The sequence below is a fragment of the Ictalurus punctatus genome, chromosome 6 (assembly GCF_001660625.3).
Source record: "Ictalurus punctatus breed USDA103 chromosome 6, Coco_2.0, whole genome shotgun sequence".
In the NCBI taxonomy this organism is placed as follows: domain Eukaryota; kingdom Metazoa; phylum Chordata; class Actinopteri; order Siluriformes; family Ictaluridae; genus Ictalurus; species Ictalurus punctatus.
This window is the reverse complement of record NC_030421.2, coordinates 15,938,845-15,961,242: the sequence shown is the minus strand read 5'-3', so window position 1 is coordinate 15,961,242 and position 22,398 is coordinate 15,938,845. Positions and strand designations below refer to the sequence as shown.

Below are 22,398 nucleotides of genomic sequence, written 5' to 3'. Positions count from 1 at the left end.
TATGTAATATATATATGTTACATATAATTATATGTAACCCCTCCAGGGTCTGGGGTTCGATTCCCGCCGGGGCCATGTGTGTGTGGAGTTGGCATGTTCTCCCTGTGCTGCGGAGGTTTCCTCCGGGTACTCCGGTTCCATCCCCCAGTCCAAAGACATGCATGGTAGGATGACTGACATGTCCAAAAGTCTCCTTAGTGTATGAATGGGTGTGTGAATGTGTATATGACTGTGCTCTGTGATGGACTGGCAACCTGTCCAGGGTGAACACCCCACCTTGTGTCCGATACTGCCTGGGATAGGCTCCAGGTTCCCCGTGACCCTGAAGTATAAGTGGTATAGAAGATGGATGGATGGATGGATATCACATTCCCGACAACATCATAGAAAAGTGTTTTGTGACCTAATTTATCGCAGTATCGATAACCAATTTATGGTTGTTGTTGTTTTGTTGTGTTTATATAGTTAATATTAACTAGCCTATATAAACATAACAACAACAACAACAACCATAAATTGGTGTTCCTTGTAATATATGACTTATATGTAAAGAATTAAATTGTTAAATGCAATAAATATGTATAATAAATAATTGTAATCATTTATAATAGTTATATCACAGGTCACAGTGACATTGTATTGAAGATTAAGAATATTCTTTAAGGGCCATGAATGAAGGCCTCTGGCAAGAAACTGCTCTTGTGCCTGGTGTATTGGAAGTTCAAATAAAGTGTGTCCAAGATGTGTGTCCAGAAAATACTATGGTCTGGGATGGATTGCCTTCATTGTTTAACTGGTCTCATGTTCAGTGAGAACACATTAAAAAGACCAAATCAGCAGCTGATTTTCTCATATGCATGTGAGGAAATGTCCTGCTCTGTGGTTATCTTCTTTAAACATCATTGTAGCCAAGCTTCCATATTCCTCAACGCCATAAACACGAACTCGCTCGACTTAATGATGCCGTGGCTGGTCTTAGTTGAACCAGCATGAGTAGGTGTGGTTTTGAGCAGTATGAACCAATCAGAGAGACCTGGGCGTGGTCTTGAGCAGAACGAACCAATCGGAGTGACCCACGACCCAATGGACGCTATCGGTCAGGCTGACTTGGCGAGGAGTGCGCGTGGTAACACACTGGAGGAGCAGAGGACGAGAGTAGAGGGTGAAAATCGGGACCTGAGTTTACAAAAAAAATAACCCCAAAAACATTATATCATGGTAACTATAACACCAGTCGCGTACAAACTAATAAATTATGTACCCTTTGTGCTTGTGCTGCTGGATCTTCGATACGAAGGTAAGAAGGTACTGACTTCATATACTGGATAGATAGCGTGGAAACTGAACTGTCACACACATGTACAGATTCTGCAGAAATATATTTCATTAGACCTCACTAGTCTTAAGGAGTTAGTCTTAAGTTTCTTCTAGTACACTAAGTAGTACTCTACATACAGAGCCAAGCTTTTCTATAGACTCTGTAGAGTTGTGACTTGATAATGAGATCTCTCTGAGCTGATGATTATGATAAAGTCCAAGACAATAATGTGTGCTTTGTATTTCAAAAGTGACACAGGGAAATTACAGTGTCCATGACTTTTATCAATAATAATAATAATAATAATAATAATAATAATAATTGCAAGCATAGTGAAATGCAATGGTATTATTCTACCCAATCATTTGTCACTGTATTTTTACTTTACTATATCCTTGCCTGAGTTTACTTTTGATTACAGGAGTGCTATGCAGCAGTGAGAACAGCGTAGAGAAACACCTGGAGATGGGGAAGAAGCTCCTGGCTGCTGGACAGCTGGCTGATGCACTTTCCCACTTCCACGCAGCTGTTGGTGAGCTTTTTTCCAGAAATTCACCAGCAGTCATTTGTTTATTTCTGCAAAATACAAAATAATATTCTGTCTGAATTTTAACCGACCACTTTCTGACATCCGTGTGTAGATGGTGACCCGAAAAACTACTTGGCCTACTACAGAAGAGCCACCGTCTACCTGGCCACGGGCAAGTCTAAATCCGCTTTACCGGATCTAAGCAAAGTCATCGAGCTTAAACCTGATTTCACATCGGTGAGTTTTACTCCACGATAAGACATATGAAAAGAAGATTGACATGCATCTTGTTGAAAAGAGTTGGTGGTAACAGGTGATTTGTCACAGGCAAGACTTCAGAGAGGGAGCCTACTACTGAAACAGGGAAAGCTTGATGAAGCTGAAAGTGATTTCAAAAAAGTGGTAAGTAACTCTTTGATAACTCTTTGACTTGCCTCGAATGCCGATTTTATCTAAAGTCATTAAAGGAAAAATCCACCATGAACGACTTGCAAATTGATCTTTATAATTAACAGGTGGCATCCAGGATTAATTTTTTAGTGAAATTCCGAGTTTCTTTCTTTGACCTGTTGGTCATTTTTCACTTTGGTTTCCTGTATTACCCGCAGTCAAGTTCGATAACATGCTAATATTGGTGCCAGTAAAATTTAGCTCTTGATTGACCTAAAGTGAGCGAAGCAGAAGTGCTTACCTTCTCATCTGTACACTCTGTTCACATTAATTACATCATTAACAAACTTCAGTTTTCATGCTAATACCTCCGTCAAGGCCATTGCATGCATCATCTCACAGATCACAATAAAACATGATAAACTGATAGCTGTCTGTTATTTGTGCGATAGTGAAAATGATGCCAAATTGCATTTCCATTTTCCTTTTGCTTTGAAATTGCTCTTAAACTTAAGTTAAGTTATCTGACTAAACATGCTTTCAAAGAATCGTGCATTCATCTGTGTGCTTGTTCATACAGTGTACATACCCTTCATTAGGTCTGTTTGGTTTATTTACACAGTTTTTGGATTTGTAGAATTCTGTTCAGTCACACGTTTTGTGGAAAGTGTATCTCAAGCTGTAGATAAAGAATGATATGAGAATTTAAACAAGATTTTAAAAGATCTTGCTGTTCCTTTTGAAAGACGTGATGATCTATAATCTTCAAACCGAGAAGATACAAACATGATGCTTTCTGTGTATGTTTGTTTGTTTGTTTGTTTATTTATTTATTTATTTCACCGTGTTCTGTAGCTGAAATCAAACCCTAGCAGCAGAGAGGAGCAGGAAGCACAGAGCCAGCTGAAGAAATCGGACGAAATCCAAAGATTGGTGACAGAGGCTCAGAGCAATTTCAAGCGCAAAGACTACAGCTCAGCGGCTGCACTCCTGGACACAGTCATTGAAGTGAGTACTGTCATTGCTCTGTTAATATCATAATTTTACCTAAGATTTATACCAAACACAACACCCAAACACCCCAGAGTGTATGTAGCCATCTGTTTAATCCTTTGACTCTGTAGAACTTCTGTTCTGTAAATGCCATCAGAATGAACAAGAGTCATGTTCAAACTTCAGTTTTAAATGATCATATGTAGAATAGTGACAATAGACCACACTGAATTACCCATTAAAGCTTCATGTGAAAAAACTTCTACAAAAATGAGACAGTTCTTCTCAGCCCACACCACCATATCTTACTGTAAGTTTACTGTACATAATGTTACTGTAAATTATGAGATCATAACATCTCAAAAATATGTCTAGATGTGTAAGCTTAAAGACTTTTAGTTTATTCTTTTGTATAAGAAAAACTGGCTGTTTAGTTGAGATGAGTTTAGCCTCAGAATCCTGTTCTTGGCTGACAGGAGTGGAGCCCAAAGTGGTCTTTTGAGTTTCACTGTTTCATTGTTCACTGTTGTTATTTTTTTTGTTTAGAGACGAAACATTTTTAAAAGATGTGAAGACCAAAAAGGGATTGTGATGTTGGACCTTAATGTTCTTGGACCTTAATGTGTGTAAAAATGTATAAAAATGAATCAAGTGGCATTTAAAAATCAATATATTTTCAGCCTTTTCTGCTATGAAAAGAAGTGTTATACAAATGTTTCTAAAATATAGTTTCAACTTGCACACAACTGTCGATATATTGTGTTTTTTTTTCACTTTATTGTGAACAAAACTATTCTTTATCATTGTTATACAGTTAAAGTTCCCATATACTTCTCATGTAGATTCTATTGACTTGGGACTTGACTTAAAGACTCGAGACATGACTCTCGACTCTAGGGTAAAGACTTGGCTTGGACTTGCATTTTATTACTTGTGAACATCTCTGATCCCTACTGTGCCTGTGTTTTCCTTAGACGTGTGTGTGGGACGTTTACTCCAGAGAGCTCAGAGCCGAGTGCTTCATTCAGCTGGGCGAGATGGGCAAAGCTATCAGTGACCTTAAAGCAGCATCCAAACTGAAGAACGACAACACGCAGGCTTTCTACCAGCTCAGTACCATCTATTATAACCTGGGAGATCATGAAATGTCCCTCAAGTAAGTTTCTGTGGGATTCACTATCTTTTGCAGCAGGACCATTAACAGTACAAGTACCCCTCATAAGGCGGAATTTAGGCAGATGGTGGTGTGGTGATGTTATCAAGCTTGTAACACGCAAAGCTGGTACTTCTTAAGCCTTAACCTTGATTTAATTTTTGGAGGTCAAGGCAATCATAACTTCAAATTCATGTTCTAGTGAGAGATCCATGCTGTAAATGCTGACACAACGCCTTTCTGTCTACAGTGAAGTGCGCGAGTGTTTGAAGCTGGATCCTGACCACAAGCAGTGCTTCAGCCACTATAAGCAGGTGAAGAAGCTCAACAAGCAGATCCTGTCAGCTGAGGAGCTGATCCAACATCAGAGGTGTGTACTGCATGCAAATTATAAGCACAAAACCAATCATGACGGGAAAGAGAGTTATAATAATGTGACATATACATCTAAATTCATATCATATCATATATAACCCTTGGCCGCTGAAAACTATTCAAACTTCCTACGTCAACCACACACTGTGTTGAACAATGTCAAGCTTTTCTACCCTTTTTCAAAGACCAAGTTAGTAATATCCAGAATCAGCTCTTTCTCCAGAAACACCTCTGCTGGTTCATGACAATTTTGTTCACGATCTACTCTTCTATAAATCTCAGAATTCATTACTAATGATAGATTTTAATTCTGTCAGCTCACCCCTGCTCCTACTTTCCTTCTCTATGCTTGTGTCTCCATTCATTCTTCTCCTATTGCTCATTTAATGTCGTAAGTATGAGTCAGTAAGTATGAAGACAGCCTCAGCCCTTAAAACAGCCATTGTTGCACTTATTCTGAAGAAAACTGGCCATATCACAGTATTGAACCTGCTCTATTGAGAGTGGCCAGTGACCTCCTGCTGTCTGTTGATGCTGATTAGTTAATCTCGTTCTCATTCTTCTTCCCCTTGACTGTACAATAGCTTTTACTCGAAAACATACCGATGACATTTATTTGTATGTACAATAAGTGCAAATTCAACCACAGCTTCCAAATGTACAACTATATTCTACATACCCATCATTACAGCTATACTATACGGGTTTTGACAGCATGAATTTCCGACTTAAATCCTGTACTTCTCAGCAAATGTTCTTAGATTAGACGTATTGCTACCAGGCCCCAAATCCCAAATACACAGATTGTCTGATTTCTCTGATTTAATTGACATTGATAGTGTGACTTGAGTCTCACTTTGCATCACTCTCCAAAGCGGCCTTTTATTTTCCCTTCATAACATGTTCATACTATTCTTCCCCCTTTTCTAAATATTAACAATGCTAAGAATTCAAGCCTTCATTACCCTGTCTATCTTCATATCGATTAGTTTGATGCCATTTGTCGTGCTGTCAGCTAAAACTGCGAAAATACCATTCAATACATCTCAAACTATGCAACACAAGCAATCTTCTCATATCCCGCTGTGCCCTATTAGTTATATCTCTTTCTATATTCCATACAACCGATCTTTCTAAGCTTCTACATCCTTATATTCATCTCACACCCTCAACTCCTCCAGCAGCACTTGTATTTATATAATTGTTCTACAATAATTGATATGATTATAATTGAACCGTTAACAATTATGAACTCTAAATGTAAGCACCTGATTAGATGTTAAAATTTTGTGTTGAATCTTTAAGAATTGAACAAAAAAACTAATTTATTTTGTTCATTTTGCGCATTTTTATTTTAACTGCTTTTCCGTATTAAAGAATGTTTGTGTGGTCAGCTTTTTAGGGTAGACTGACTGTATAATAGGCAGGAAAACACTTCCTTCTCATGAATTTTTGCAGTTTGACTATATGGCGATTTTGTTTTCCTTTTTTCTCGGAAACAGGTACGGAGAAGCAGTAAGTAAGTACGAGTCAGTTATGAAGACGGAGCGGAACGTGCCGCAGTACACTATTCATGCCAAGGAGCGCATATGCCACTGTCTTTCTAAGGTGAGATCATCTCTTCCCTCACCGACCCCCAGGTGACTCTGATCACTGATTTTTATTCTACTCTACTCCAGACAATTTTACTAACCTACTAAATCTGCAGTACATTAATATGAAAAAGTATGGATTGGTCTGGCCACAGGATCAGCAAGGTGCTAAAGCAGTCCCAGTGTGCAGCGAAGTCCTGAGCGCAGACCCACAAAATGTGAATGCTCTAAAAGACAGGGCAGAGGCCTACCTCCAAGATGAACAATATGAAAATGGTAAATCTACGCTGTCATTTTCTCAGACATTTAATCTTTGTGTTCTACCCAGCTACTATAATGAATGATGTATATTTACCTCCTTAAAACTGTGAAATGTATAGTCCAGGGGTGTCCAATCCGGAAAGGGCCGGTGTGGGTGCAGGTTTTCATTCCAACCAAACAGAAGCAACACCTGAGTCTATTGAAAGCCAAGCTCAACTGATTAAACAGGTGGAATCAGATGTGGTCTTGCTTGATTGGAATGAAAACCTGCACCCACACTGGCCCTTTGCTTGGAGACTGGACACCCCTGGTATAGTCAGTTTAACAACCTCCAGATGTGCTCGATCTAAGATGTTGAGTGATCTTAAACAAATACTTGTGTATATACAGCATAACTCATTTAAAGGTAAGAGGTGCTATTTTGTTGATGATGCGTGCTGAGCAGGTGTCATCAAATCAACATAGCCGTTATGTTGTGGAGAGTGTCCCAAGTTCCCAAGTAGGAATTCCGAATACGTTCCTTTTCCTAGTCGGAGGTCGGAAATGACTAGTTATGACCTCTAGTCGAATGTAAAATTAGAGTTTGTTTTGCTGAAAAGTGTCACATTTCACAGGTCCTATAGATTATAGTCGTTTTGCCGTTGATCAAACTCAAAATTGATATAACTAACATTTACAAATAGAGCCTCAAAGCATGTGCAACTGTAGCTGTTTATGTTTTACGGCCAATATTGCATTTGTGTATATGCACTTGACGGTCCATTTTAGTTTGCCATTTGCTATCTGTAGATTTCCCCTGAGCTCCCTTCCCATAGAGCGTCTAGTTTCTAATTATCCCTAATCAAGCACGGCTTCATACGAGCCTTGATTAGCTGAATCAACTGCCTTAGATTGCCTAGCCTAAATTAGAGCTGGGACTGATCCCCTGAATCAGAGTTCATCATACCTGCTTTATAGAATGATTTCCTAATGATATCGCATCTATGCAGCCATTAAGGACTTTGAAAGTGCTAAGGAGTACAGCGAGAATGACCGTCAGATAAAGGAGGGACTGGAGAGAGCACAGCGCCTCCTCAAACAGTCACAGAAGAAAGACTACTACAAGATCCTGGGGGTCAAGAGGTGAAATCTGTCATCAGCTACCCTTTGGCTTCTTAGGTTGATATTGAAGTGTGTCGTGTTTTAATGTGTTCTAAACGGCTGGGCTTTTGTGACTCCTAGGACAGCCCAGAAGAAGGAGATCATTAAAGCCTACAGGAAGTTGGCACAGCAGTGGCACCCAGACAACTTCCAGGATCCTGAAGAGAAGAAAAAGGCTGAGAAGAAGTTCATAGACATCGCACAGGCCAAGGAAGTGCTCACTGATCCAGGTAAACCCTCAATCAACTGGCCTGTTTGTGGATATCGTGTTTCCATGGGCTTTAGTTTTGCCTGCTAATATAAAAATACCAAGCTAAGCCGTTGTTTTGATGATGGTTTTTGTGTCCCATGCTTGAATAGATTTACATAGATGACGAATACAGTATATAAGTATGTAAGCAGATAAAGAAGGAAGAATCAGACTGGAATTCAGATCAGATTAACAGGAATTATGGGTGCGACTTGATTAGTTGGGATGTTGAACACAGAGTGTGAAATGTTTTTGATCTTTTGCTAATACAGAGGTGCCAAAATAACTAACAAAGCGATATAAACATGTATTTTGGTGGAAAGGACGGCTCGGCTCCATGCTTACAGCATAAACGATTAAATTTATTGGCTGAACTGATATTTAACTGTAATCTGCAGAAATGTTATAGCATACAGTATACGCTTACTTTATACAGTTATTACAAAGTTAACATAAGTGTATGTCAGGTCTGCATGTATCAGTATTTTTAGAACAATTATGAACTCTTATTGCAAGCACCTGCATAAGCATATTAACATTTTGTGCTGAATCTTTAAAAAAATTGAAAACATTTAGACCATGTGATACTGCATGCATGAAGGCTTACTGGTGATCACGTTTGCCTAACACCTCCAGGGTTAGGAGATCGATTCTCACCTCTGCCCTGTGTGCACAGTGTTTGCATTTTCTCATCGTGCTTTCGGGGTTTCCTCCCCCAGTCCAGAGAAATGTGCTGTAACCTGATTGGCATCTCTGAATTGTCTTTAGTGTGTGAGTGTGTGTGCAATTGTGCACTGCGTTGGTTTGGCATCCCAGCCTTGTACCCGGAGTCCCCGGGATAGACCCTAGGCTGCCCGCGACCCTGTGTAGGATAAGGAGTACAGAGAATGGACGGAGGGCTGATTCTGACCTTAATAAAAGATATTGACTGTTGATTAACACATTTTTGTTTGTATATCTATAAAATTAATTTTCCTTTCATTGTAGTAATTAAAAAGAAAATAAATCAACAAACTCAACTTATGTTCCCTAAATCGGAACACTCAAGAGTTATTTTATATTATATATAAGAAAAAGAAATGTATAAAGTATAGCCTACAATACTGAAAATAAAATTTAATGGTGGGTCACTGCAAATCCTATACTTTTATTATTATACTGACATTGCAGAATTTCTAGATCAACAGCAGTTTCAATTTCCAGAGGTCCAGACGGACTTTAATTTTTTTGGGCAGCATGTAGACTAAATGTCAAGGTGCATGGATAAGCAGTATATTAGATTTGATGTAATGCTATTGTTTTCCCCCCAGATAAAAAAAATAAATCGAAACTTGGTGTGACGGTTATAAATAATTAACCTCTTGCAGAAGTGAATGCGTCTTTCATGCACCGCATTATTTTCGAATTGGTGAATTTTATTCCTGTTTGTCTTGAGCACTGGTTTAATTGAAATAGCAGAAAAGCAATTTTCAGGTGTCTCCTATATCACTGTAAAAGGGGAAAAACTGTAGATATTGGCACCTCTGGTAATATAAAACACGAGTCTCGAAATATGCTGGTATATCTAACACCTTTTCTCTGTTCTTGTGCAGAAATGAGGAGTTCATTTGACCAGGGTGAAGACCCCCTGGACCCTGAGAGCAAGCAAGGAGGAGGCCATCACCATTTCCACGGGGCCTGGGAGAGTTTCCAGGGCTTTAACCCTTTTGGCTCTGGACCGTTCAACTTTAAATTCAACTTTAACTGAGATCGTCTAGGAGGACATCAGCCTAATGCGAATATATACCATCAGGCATCCAGCGAGAAGTGCAACCTGCTGAACCTTTTTGACACTAACTGCCATAGATGTGGCTACAGAAGCCACTGGGGCATTAAGATGCATCCCATGCTGTTGAATATTCTCAGACTTTCTAATCTGGCCTAAGTGGTATTACATAAAGCAATTATTTTTTTCTTCAGGGAACATCAGAGTGTGGGGGTTCATTCCCAATGAACCAACTATCCTAAAACTATTGTGTGTGTGTGTGTGTGTGTGTGTGTATAAATATAGGAGACTGCACTATTTTTCTATCAATTAAATAATGCTGCATTGTAAATACAAAAATAAAGATGTCATTACGTATTTAATTAACAAGAAACGGTCATTATTCTCCGATTTCGCTGTTGTAGTGCAAATCACTATCTGATGATTCCTGTAGTTGAACTTTTCGTTTTGTATTTTGTTTAGCACTTACAGTGTCACAAAGCAGCTTGACAGAAATCCAGATGTAAATTTAGATCCCTATCGAGCAAGCTGGAGGTGGCAGAGGTCAGGAACAACTACCTGAGACAGCATGAAGAAGAAACCTAAGAGAGGAAACAAACTCAAAAAGGTCCTCTTGACACTGGATAGTGGGATTACTAATCATTACCAGTAAGCAGATGTAGTAGAGGAATGAGGATGAGTACAGCAGCAGTTCTTAGCAAGTACAAACCTGCAGTATTCATTATCCAGTGCTTTCTGGTTTCTAGCTTATTGTGAAATCAGACTACTGATTATACCTGGCTCTTGAAGCTAGCCCTTTGTGCACAAAAATGTAAATAATAAAGAGTAGGTAGTTCTTGAACAGGTAGCATCATTATCATCAGTGAGAGCAGATTAACATCTGTACACGTTTATGCAGTAACATAACTCCAGACATAGCAGATGACCACTGATGAATGATAAACATTTTATTCCTGAGAAAATCCACATCCTTTCACTTCCAAGCGTAATAACAAAAAACCACACAAAAAACCCACAGCTCAGCATGAATGTAACATCAGAGCGATCAGCGAGTGTCACAAACACAGCATGGCTTTTTCACTTTAAAGAGCTTGAAATCAAATGGAAACACAGGAATAATTCATGTTGTGGATAAATAAATTGTACATCTTGTGCATGTGTTGGGGTTACTTTTACAAACGTCCCCCCACTCTCAGACAACCCAAAAATATTCAAGTCATATTGTAATGATTTTCGATTTCCTCTTCACGGTAATGGAGGAATAACAAGTTACACATGATGCAAAAATCATGTGCAACTTGATTAATATTAATATTCCACTTAAACCTCCCGTTTTGTGTAAACATTTAACAGTAATGCAACAGACGAACTCATCGTGAGCTTATAGTGTTGAATGAATCAAGAATTTATCGTAAGAAATTACTGAGGAATGTACAGATGCATTTTCCCTTGATACCCATCAGTGCAATTTTCCGAAACTGACCATAAGATGGCAACAAAACACAATCCTTATCCTTTCCTTCCTAAGAGACTTGGCATTATTTTATGTGCAGGAGAACAGACATAACACAAAGCAAAAAGGTTAAATATACACAGTTTGATCATTTTTTAATATTACTGGTTCACTACAGACAAGGTGTTCTGGCTTACTGACCTACAGCTCGGTTACAAAAGGATTCCTCTTACATGTTCTGATAGAAAGTGTGACCTATTGTACCTTTAAAATATAGACTTCAGCCAACGAGCTTCATAAATAGAAAACTGAAATGTTTTTAAAATGTCTCTTTTCTTCCTCTTCTGCAGAGTTCGGGGCCAGTGTAATACGTCCTGGTTCAGTTTGTGGATCTCTCTGTGCACTTGTAGAGCTATACAAGAGGGTTTTCGTTGCAAATGTCCCTCTCTCCTTTCAAAAGGTGCTAAAGTTCATCACGACGGCTGCCTGTAGAAACTGACAAATCACACTTCTGAAAATAGCTGCAATGTTAGCATGATGCATGGGGACACATTTTGAAAAGTAACGTGCTGCTAAATACATATCAAACCTACAGCATTTTAGTCATGAAAGGAGGAGACGTTAAATCTGGCTCACCTGTATGCTGTGTCTGTGAGGCAGACGACTTTCTGCTCTCTTTCTGACCTTTGACCTGCTTCAGGAGCTGCTTGATCTCACTGTCGTATCTGGACCACTCGGGCACAATCCGTATGGCGGCACTCAGCTTCGGCTCTTTGGTCTTTGGATTATTACACTGCAGAGACATGCCAGACCGAGCAGTTTCATCAGGCACAGCACAAAAACTCAATAATGCCAGCTACAGAGAGGGCATATAGAGCCTTCTTTAATATCCTGGCTGGAGAAAAACTATTTTACCTTGTGTTTTGGCCATGTGCTGAAATTGTGCTTATGACATTTGGAGCAATGGGTCATACAAAGTTAAACTAGCAATTTAGAGCCAAGCAAACAAAGCTTGTTCATGTATAAAACACTACTAGACCAGTGGCTCATTTATCAAAGTGTGCATACACGTTCTAAACGTGTGCATAAAAAGCGCCAGTACACACATGAAAATTGGTATTTATCGCACGCGAGTACGCACAGCTGTATGCATTGGCCATTGATAAATCCCCTGCATTCTAAATTTGTGCGCTTGTGCACGGCCACACTCATTTACATAAAGAAACACCCCCAAGCTACCATATATGGTAAACAACTTGCCTTTAAAAAGCCAAGCAATCAGCTGCTCATGCCACTGTTCGTTATGGAAGGCATGGAGCATTACAAAAGGTCTAAGAAGATAGTGAAGTAGAGATACAGATGCACAAAGTAGAGCAAACCAATTCGATACTTTTCTGCGTGGTTTGTGTAATAAATAAATAAATAAGATTTTTAAGGAGTTTATGACCGTGTGTGCGTACACATTACCGTGAAATTTCTACGTTTTTTGCGTCTTTATTTGCTGCCGGTCTTGGAAATGCAATGTATTGTGGCCTGAGCCTTTATAAGAATGACACATGTAAGGTGCGTCATTATTCAACTTGTAGCTGGTCGGAAAATGCCAATTTATGAAACGTGCCTGTGGCTAAAACCTCTAGATAACAGATCAACTCAAAGTGCATTGTGAAAAACAAAAATCATCTTTGGTCGGGACCGGTTTAATACGAACCGCTCATCATGATACACTTAGCATAGAGTTTACCTTGTTTTGAGCACCGAAATCATAATTACTACAGCATTACCACAATATTATGCTGATTTGATACATATAGTCCCCTCCGAAACTATTGGAACGGCAAAGCCAATTCATTTATTCGTGCTATACAACAAAGACATCTGGGTTTGAGATCATTTTTACATTTATGCATTTTTTGAACTAAATTTTTAAGCGAGCAAAAGTATAAGAACAGATCAACCTTGAAGCAAATTAAAGTAAATAACAATTTGTGGCTGCATATCTCTTGCTTGCAGTAACTGCATTCGTTGCCATCACCAAATTATTGGTTTCTTCTTTTGTGATGCTTTCCCAAGCTTTTACCACAGCCCCTTTTGTTTGTTGTTTCTTTCGGGGGAGGTTTCTCCCATCAGTCTCCTCTTCAGGAGGTTAATGCTGCCCTATTGGGTTAAAGTCTGGTGATTGCCTTGGCCAGACTAAAACCTTCCACTTTTCCACCCTGATAAAGTCTTTATTGAGTTTGCAGTGTTTTGGATCACTGTCTTTCTGTATGATAAATATCCTCCCCATTAATTTGGATGCATTTCTCTATAAATTGGTAGACAAAATGTTCCAGTAAACTTCTGAATTCATTCTTCTTCTAACATCGTGCGTTAAATCATCAATAAATGATAAAGGTAATCTAAATCAATAAAGATTAGTGAGCCTGTTCCAGAAGCAGCCATGCAAGCCCAAGCCATGACACTACCTCCACCATGTTTCACAGTTGAACTTATATGTTTCTGATGAGCAGATCCTTTATTTATAGAAAATTTGGCCTTTCTATCACTTTGGTAAAGGTAAATCTTGGTTCCAGAAGGTTTGTGGCTCATTTCTTTCTTTCTTTTTTTTTTTTTTTTGCAAATTCCATTCTGGCTTTCCGATTCTTAATGCTGATGAGTGTTTTGCATCTTGGTATGGCCTTTGAATGGTGGATTCAAAGAAGACATGGCACACCTGCCCTGTGGAAGTTGTTGGTGATGTAACTGACTGTTGTTTTGGGGGGTTTCCTTCACAGCTCTCATAATGTTTCTGTCATCAGCTGCTGTTGTTTTTATTAGCTGAATGGTTTGGTGTCTGTTGCTTAATACACCAGTGGTTTCTTACTTGTTCAGGACATTCCAAATTGTTTTATTGTCTTTGTTCACTTCTGTTCCTTGGATCATAATGTTCTGTCCTTGTCCATGTTTTTCTTCTTGGACATACAGTATGTGCACATACACATCAAAAAAGTCTAAAAAATCTGCTATACCCAACTTTTGTTTAGACTATAGACTGCTCAAGTTGTCTTTCTGAACGCAATAAACTATCTCTTCTTATTATAACCTGGCTCTTGGACTCCTGATTCTTCAGTCATCTTACTTCTAATAAAAAAAACATCAATAGATGGTCATCCAGAAAGATTTACACCATCAGCTATTACACGTTTTTAAACCACTAGGGTTTCCTAATGTGCAGAAGAAAATGCACAATCTAAACTTATATTGATAAATCACATTCTATCCAATGAAACGTGCATATGCACGGTTCGCTTACAAAACTGTGTATGCGCACAGTTGCTAAATGACAACCTAGGAAATTTAAGATTTTATTTATTGTTTTACTATTCGTTTACAAAAATGTATATATATATATATATATATATATATATATATATATATATATATATATATATATATATATATATATATATATGGTCAGTGTCATTTGAAATACAGTCAGACTAAAATAAAATAAACTGGTCTAAGCCTCAGGAAATAAGTGCTAATCTCTAGAATCCAGCTCTCTAATAAAAGCATGCATCATGGGAGGTGGGAGTGTAAATGAGACTGCTATTCTCATCAGTGTGCGTGTGTGCATGCAGCTCAGATTGCGGGAGTGAGGATATCTGGCCCTTAATTAATTCAGCTCCTTCCCGCCTGATCAGTTTGAAGACATTAAAAAGGCTCTGCATACGTGCATGAATTATCCTGATGTGTACTGAAGAGCTATAAGAGCTGAACCGAGTTGAACAGGCAAAGTCTGCAGCCTTAGAAAACATCAGTAAAACCCTGTTTCTATTAGCAGCAACACAGACTTTCAGTTTCCTGAAAAAGGCTTTGGATTATACACAAATCTGTATGCAAAATATGCAGACCAAAGCTATCTGGATGCTGAACAGCAATCTGAAATGTAATTAAAATTCTGAAGAAAACTAAATCTGAATTTTAATCAATTCTACTTTCATGGCCATTTATTTTCCTTCATATTAAAAAATGGCTCGGCCACTATCTATACTCGGCTTGGGGGGTGATGTGCTAAATTAAAATAGACCTTCCTAATTATCGGTCACAGCCATTATCAACAAAAAAAAAAAGTGAGAAAAAAGCTGCTAAGAGTCTGATTTTAAAATGAGCTCTAATGCAATAGGTTCCGCAAGTTGTAATTAAAGTATAATAAAAGCTCTCAAACTAGGAATAGAAACAAAATCACTTCCAAGTATGTAAGAAGACAAGTATGCACTTAGTTATATCATCATTTCGTATAAAGTTTTACTTTAGTAAAACTTTGCAGTGACAGAACCTGGTATAGATTGTTTATGCTCATAAACAGTGCAGTGTTGTAGCGGCGTGGAGGAGAACAGCTTTACATCAGCAACATGGGAGCATGATCAGTAAATATATAAACTTCTGCAGGATCACTTTTGGCATGAAATTGTTACAGCTCCGGTTTGCTGTCACTAGTGTCCAAGGGGAGAAAATCATATTCAAATTCAGATTCTTTGGGGTCTTCCTCATACGTAATGTTATTGTGAAACCGGTTGCTTTTTCCCAGCGAGAACACAGCCATTACAATCAGGAATGGACCAAAATCGAAGAACATCCAAGGACAAAGTACAGAGCTACAGAAATGCAATGTGTTCTGGATTGTTTATTTATTTATTTTTTAACAATGAGAAGATATATGCTGGATGTGATGCACAAAACTATTTACTTATATAATTATTTATTTAGAGTCAGCTCTGTGTTCGCTGTGCTTGGGTGACTTTATATCCACACATTTATGCAGAAAAGGTTTGTTTACCCTTCCCCATTGCCGTATTTCTGATCAATAAAAAAAAAAGTCTTACGAGTACGTTTTTGACCGTACATGCCCTGCAGCCAAAGATTTTTTTGGGGGTGAAAGTGAAAATTTGTTTTTGTGAAGTGAAACGAAAACAAATAGCAAACAAACCAACAGCAATTGGTGGACTAATTGCTGTGAAAGCATTCAAATTCATTCAGCTTCTAGAAGCATTTATATTTAATATACAAGTTAGTTATCTTTAATGTTTAAAAACTCCTTAACGTTTGTCCATATTGTAACCGAGGAAGAATCAAATTTTTTAATCCAATGATTTATACACACAAAAAGGAGAGCAGCGTTTAAAAGCACAGTAAGACTGGAAATAGTGTAATCCTGCCATTCTATGATTCTTTTACACTGGAAATGTAACCAGCTGGAAAGCCACAGTGAATGTTTAACATGCACTACACATTAAAAAAAGGCTGTTGTAGACAGGTGTACATACCAGGTCAATTGTCTTAGCGCTGGCCTTGGAGACGTCATCACACCAAGTTTCACACCACAGCCAGTCTTGAGGTAATGACTTAATCGCCACTTGATGGATCATGTTGTTAGGCAGGTCCTTTCATGAGAATTATGGGAAGAGAAATAACACAAACACATACCATTTCATGTACTGAAACGTGAAACGGTCAAGAATGCATTTAGAGCTTAATGTTTAATATTAAGACCTGGTCCAGATTGGAAAGGCTGTTTGGATCTTGGCTTAAAGCTTGGTACTGCCCTCGAAGACGATCTCCTGCTGCAATCTTCCTGAACTTCTTTAGGTCCACCACATATAGTGCACTGGAGTGTGACAGTTTTCACAAAAGCATGTTAACCAACATTAACAGACTAATATGACATGATTATTTCAAAAGGTACCATTAACAGTAGACTAATGATGATGGTACAGTGATTTAAAATCGGTTTTCTTGACCTGATGTGGTATTTCCTGTGACCCAGATGGGATGCCCAGTAACCAGTCTTCCAGAAACGGTAGCCGTCCATTTCACGGCGACTGTCACAGAATGGTGTATATCCATAGGGGGCTCCCTCCAGGTCCAAGTCCCTCAGCTCTTTCAGATCTGCCCTGACGATCTGAATAATAGAAAGATTTTGTTCAGTCTTGATGACTCTAAGCATGTAAATATTCAGACAAAGGGAATATGATGCAGAAAGCACATGCAGATCTAGGTTAATTTAATCTTGAGTGAATTTAGACTTACCTGATCAGCGTCCACAAAGATTATCTTATCCACTGCTAGAGGGAAGAGAACATCCAGGAAAAGGATCTTGTAACCCCAGATGATACGCTGCTTCTCTGTCTGCTGATGCAACCAACGCGGCCACTTATACTGCACCAGTTCATACTGGAAACCATAGGCTTCGGCCATGTGGGGAATGGACTCCTACACACACACACACACACACACACACACACACACACACACACACACACACCATTACAATGATGAGGGGTAAAAAATAGGTATAAATATTGTCTCCTAGCAACACATTTCACATAATGTTAAATAATTCATCATATGCAACTGTTGATTTAGTGTCAAAACCTTACGAAATGTGGGCCTATTTTCCTATGTGAACTGTGGACAATCAGTATTTACTGTTCTGATCTGTTCTGTTTTGTTTCTGTTCTGTTTACTGATCTTTTTAAAATATTGGAGCTACTATAATATATATATATATATATATATATATGACACGTGCACATCTTTTAACACACGCTACAAAAAAAAACCAAAAAAAAAAAACCTGAGCAGCAAACCAGAGCAAATGTTTCCTATTAATTATATTTTTTATACAATTCTAAAAATTATATATAATTTTATATATATATTGTTATTAATCACACACACACACCATCCACTTTAGTAGGAACACCTGTACACTTATGCAGCTATCTAATCAGCCAATCATATGGCAGCAGTGCAGTGCAATATCATGCAGATGTAGGTCAAGAGCTTCAGGTAATGTTCACATCAAACACCAGAACAAAGAAAAGTCTCATCTCTGTGATGTTGACTGTGATCTTGGTACCAGATGGGCTGGTTTGAGTATTTCAGAAACTGCTGATTTCCTGGGAATTTTTACACACAACAGTCTCACAGAATGGTGCGAAAAACAAAAAACTCTGAGTGAGTGATAGTTCTGTGGGTGGAAACGCCTTGTTGATGTGAGAGGTCAGAGGAAAATGGCCAAATTGGTTTGAGCTGCCAGGAAGGGTATAGTAACTCATATAATCACTATTTACAACTGTGGTGAGCAGAAAAGCATTTCAGCATGCACAAAACATCGAAGCTTGAGGTGGATGAGCAACAACAGCAGAAGACCATATCGGGTTCCACTCCTATCAGCAAAGAACAGGAATCTGAGGCTATCATGGGCACAGACCCAAACAGGTGAAGACCATTGAAGAGTAGAAAAAAAGGTCACCTGGTCTGTTTCCAGTCTTCAACGGTCTAGTTTCAGTCCTAAGTATAGAGTCACTGGCTTGCACTGCCAGTTCCTGTAACTGTATGAACTACAAACATGCCCTTTCTATTGTCTGTTTCACACATGGATCAGTTGATCATCATCCAAAAAAAATGTGGGTGTGTGTTATTTAAAAGTTATAAAATCACATCATATCTGAGCGATCAACGAATCAGAATTTAGCAAAGAAGCATGTTTGGACATACGCAAGTTTAATGCGCACATAGAGATTTTTACCTTAAAAGATGGAGAGAGGTAGTTTTTCAGGAACCAAAACTTGACAGGGGTTTTAGTGTGTTGGAGGACAGACAGCATCATTATTCTGAAAAACACAAAAGTACAGGATGAAGGAAGGTGATAGATAAAAGCCAATCAGTGGTATGTACGTGTGTGTGTGTGTGTGTGTGTGTGTACCTTAAGAAGCGCTCATACAGATGTCCAGATGCCACTGAAAAGATGTTGAGCACATCCTCCTTCTTTGTATCCCCTTCCTCTACACTGGAACCACCTGTAAAACTGCAAAACACACACATACACACAATGGAAGTGTCATGTAAATGGCAATCACAGAATTCATCAGAATCGATGAGCCCTGTGAGTGTTGAATGAGGTTTAGGTGTTCTGCAGGTGCTTTATTGATTCACCAGATAGACACACTTAACCTTGAGCGTCTGAATAGAGTTTAGCGCTGACGTTGGCTATGGAGAGCTGAGGCAATAAAACAAACAAACAAACAAACAAACAAAAAAAAAGCACACACAAATGCATGTCTAGCAAACAATAGTTGTGCACTTGTGTACAAGAAGCCTTCTTTTTATATGCTCTGTGATTTTCCACAGCAGATATTAAACCACCATCTGATTTGGTGAACTGACTCGGCCCGGACACCAAGGATCTGCTCAAGAGCATTCGGTCCTCCGTAATGAAAGAAATTGAAAAGAAAGCTTTTGGGTGGCTGAGAGTAACACTACGCTGCTTCAGGCCATGAGAACATGCTGCATTATGGACAAGTGAGCACTGGAAACACACTGAATCATCATTACAATTGTGCATGTTCAAATACTACTGAGGGCTTAATAAAAACGTAACATTCATTAAAATACAAAGAAACAACCCAAAAAACTGTGTTCTGGTCACTGCGACATGAACACTCACTGTTTCTCAGGGAGGTCCTGGACAGGCTCTCTCCCTCCACGGCTGCCATAATACGAAATTAAAGCTACTGAATTCAATTCTGCAAGAAATATCATGACTAATCTGAGCAGAATGAAGGACACAGAGAGTTCCCAAGATATTGAGGTGTAACACATCACAGTATTACATCATTATAAGTCTCTTGCACTTAAACCCTCAAAACGCAAATAATAGATACATTTTTAATCATTTCTAAAGTTAGATATGAGTAAAGTGATTTTTGCATGGCAGTTTTCCCTCAGAGCATAGAGTGATGGACTTTTGACGGGAAATGATATTGAGTGGGGTGTTAGAGCAAAAAATGATAGTACAGGAAAAATCATTTTGAAAAAGTAAGCAACGCGTGTATGCATTGTTATAGTTTTTATTACTACTACTACTTATTTTTTATTATTATTATTATTATTATTATTATTATTATTATACAATATAATTATTATAAAATGTGGGGGCTCTTTTATCAATGATGCAAATGCACAAATCTTTTAATGCGAAAATGCAACGTGTGGGATTTATCAAAACTAACCTTGCATGGAATTCATCTTACATAATAAACCATCTAGCATAATAATTCTAAATAATGCATTGACTCAGGGCAGCTGAGGAACGCATTCACTAAGGACAGCTTTTATTCAGTCATGCCTGCTTTATTAATCATGAAATAGCTATTAGTGCATTTTGCGGAAAAATAAATCTGTTAAATAGAAACAAGTTGAAGGTCCTCACTTTGTTGGAGGATGTCACACGTTGTGCCATTTGTAAAGAGTAAGTTTTCCAGATAGATTTGTTTGCTAAAAACTCTAAGTGGCTGATCAGCAGATGCAGATACCCGTAAATCAAGGGATAAAGTGTGAGAGGGAAATGAAGCACAGATGGGATATCTGTGCTCGTCCAAGTCCTTATAAAAGCAGACTTTTTGGCTAGAGGCACGTTTTATGGCGAGATTGGGGATTATACCAGGTCTTTCCCAGACATCACTGAGAAACAATAGACTGTATTCTGAATGAACAATATTCAAAATGGCTCTGGGTTACTGATCAGGAGGTCAGGAGTTCAAGCCCCAGCATTGCCACTACCACTGTTGGGCCCTTGGGCAAGGCCCTTAACCCTCAATTGCTCAGTTGTATAAATGAAAGAGATGTAAGTCACTCTGGATAAGGGCTTCTGCCAAAATGCCATAAATGTGTCTCAATTGTGCTATAAAAAATTGAATCTTTTAGGCAAATCAAATAATTTTTCTTTACCAGACAAATTTTTCTTAATTTGTGCCTGTGCACAGTAGTCATTCGTGGCTTAAATCAAAGACAGCACTTCGCCCTTCAAATTCACTTTGTGAGTTCAAACCATAGGTTTTCTGTAAATGACCAACTCGGTAAACTTGTTTAAAATGATGGTTACATACAGCAGATGATTATTTGTAGGGACATATTAAATATGTATTTAAAAATTTTTTTGAACACCTGCATGTGTGCGAACATGAAGCGTGAAGAGCAGGACCAGACACACAAAACATCAAAGACTTAATTCAATCCTACGCCACCAAAATATTCACCAGAAAAGTGACTCTGTGTTGAAAAAATTCGAATGGTGGATGAATTAGTGCAGCATTTAAAATGGTCTTGTTGTTGTTCATTCTGAACAAGTTCTGAACAGGTGGAAGATGGGAGGAAAACTAGCGAACTACAAAAAAACTATACATTCAGCAGAATTACCATGAACATATAAACTAGTTGAATAAGCACTTATTAGTGCCTGTTAAGATTAATATTAAAATGAATGCTACCCGTTAGTAAATGGCTGGTGCTGGAGATCCTGCTTCCTGTCATCTAAGTAGACACCTAAGTAAAATTGCAACCTTCATTTATTCTGTCAGTTCTGTAATTTCCTCTCTGAACTAACTGTAGATACAAAGATGAACCCAAACGCCAAGGTGTTAGAAGTAGATGAGAAGGTAGATTATAGATTTAAAAGTTTTGGCTCCCTACCTTTTCTCCAAAGTACTCCACACACTTGACACAGACAGCAGTGAAGAGACAGATTACAAAAATTAACACAGCGGTTCATTGAAATGAACATGTAAACACATAAATGTGCATGCACGCGCACACACACGCGCATACTCTTTGGGATATTACAGTGGAAAATGTCTGTGACGCACACTTCGGCAGAAATAAAAAATAAATAAACCTCTCAAAAACCCACCATCAGTGCACAGAAAAATAAACACATTAAAAAGCTTTCTCTCATTCATGTCTCTAGTCTAGCCTGTCTATAAAACTCTATCAAGTCAAACGCACCCTTCACTCCACTGGGTGAAATTGCCAAATACACAATAAACTCATCTTGACCATACACCTGCAAACTCGATATATGCTTGACGTACCTCGTGATCGAGTCCCACAGTCCTTTGCTTTCTGTCGATTCACTCAGAAGATCTTCATCGATTTTCTCTGGCTTTTTCTGAACCTACATGCCGTAGACAGACAATTTATGAACAGTATGAAATGTTTATGTGTATGTAGGCTTTAAAGACATAAATGTGAGTGTTCTGTTAATTTCCTGATTATTAACACGCAGGAAACTTTGAGGGGGAAACCCCTCCCGCACAAAAGCAGCAATCATATGTCAGTAGTCTGATTCACATAAGATTCT

The 22,398-nt window shown here is 38.4% G+C and overlaps 2 protein-coding genes across 5 annotated transcripts in view; one reads left to right on the top strand and one right to left on the bottom strand.

Moving 5' to 3' along the window:
• Positions 1–1,112: 1,112 nt before the first annotated feature.
• Positions 1,113–10,128, top strand: dnajc3a (DnaJ (Hsp40) homolog, subfamily C, member 3a). Its single transcript, XM_017469313.3, has 12 exons — positions 1,113–1,297; positions 1,740–1,850; positions 1,960–2,084; positions 2,175–2,249; positions 3,093–3,245; positions 4,205–4,386; positions 4,634–4,753; positions 6,261–6,366; positions 6,506–6,626; positions 7,601–7,733; positions 7,833–7,981; positions 9,594–10,128. Exons 1-12 carry the CDS (start codon positions 1,216–1,218, stop codon positions 9,746–9,748), a joined length of 1,512 nt encoding a protein of 503 aa, XP_017324802.1. The 5' UTR covers positions 1,113–1,215; the 3' UTR covers positions 9,749–10,128.
• A 570-nt stretch (positions 10,129–10,698) lies between these two features.
• The window catches only part of uggt2 (UDP-glucose glycoprotein glucosyltransferase 2), a 51,544-nt gene continuing 39,844 nt past the window's right edge, over positions 10,699–22,398 (bottom strand). For 2 of the 4 annotated variants that reach the window (XM_017469276.3, XM_053680898.1), the window contains exons 32-41: positions 22,130–22,212; positions 21,732–21,755; positions 18,967–19,068; positions 18,790–18,874; positions 17,286–17,468; positions 16,997–17,157; positions 16,749–16,863; positions 16,523–16,639; positions 11,856–12,012; positions 10,699–11,714 (exon numbers count right to left, since the gene is read on the bottom strand). In XM_017469276.3, the coding sequence (XP_017324765.1) occupies positions 11,683–11,714; positions 11,856–12,012; positions 16,523–16,639; positions 16,749–16,863; positions 16,997–17,157; positions 17,286–17,468; positions 18,790–18,874; positions 18,967–19,068; positions 21,732–21,755; positions 22,130–22,212 (1,059 nt within the window). In that variant the 3' untranslated portion in view covers positions 10,699–11,682. The remainder of the gene's footprint in view (positions 11,715–11,855; positions 12,013–16,522; positions 16,640–16,748; positions 16,864–16,996; positions 17,158–17,285; positions 17,469–18,789; positions 18,875–18,966; positions 19,069–21,731; positions 21,756–22,129; positions 22,213–22,398) is intronic. The other 2 variants (XM_017469277.2, XM_017469278.2) reach the window with 2 other exon arrangements.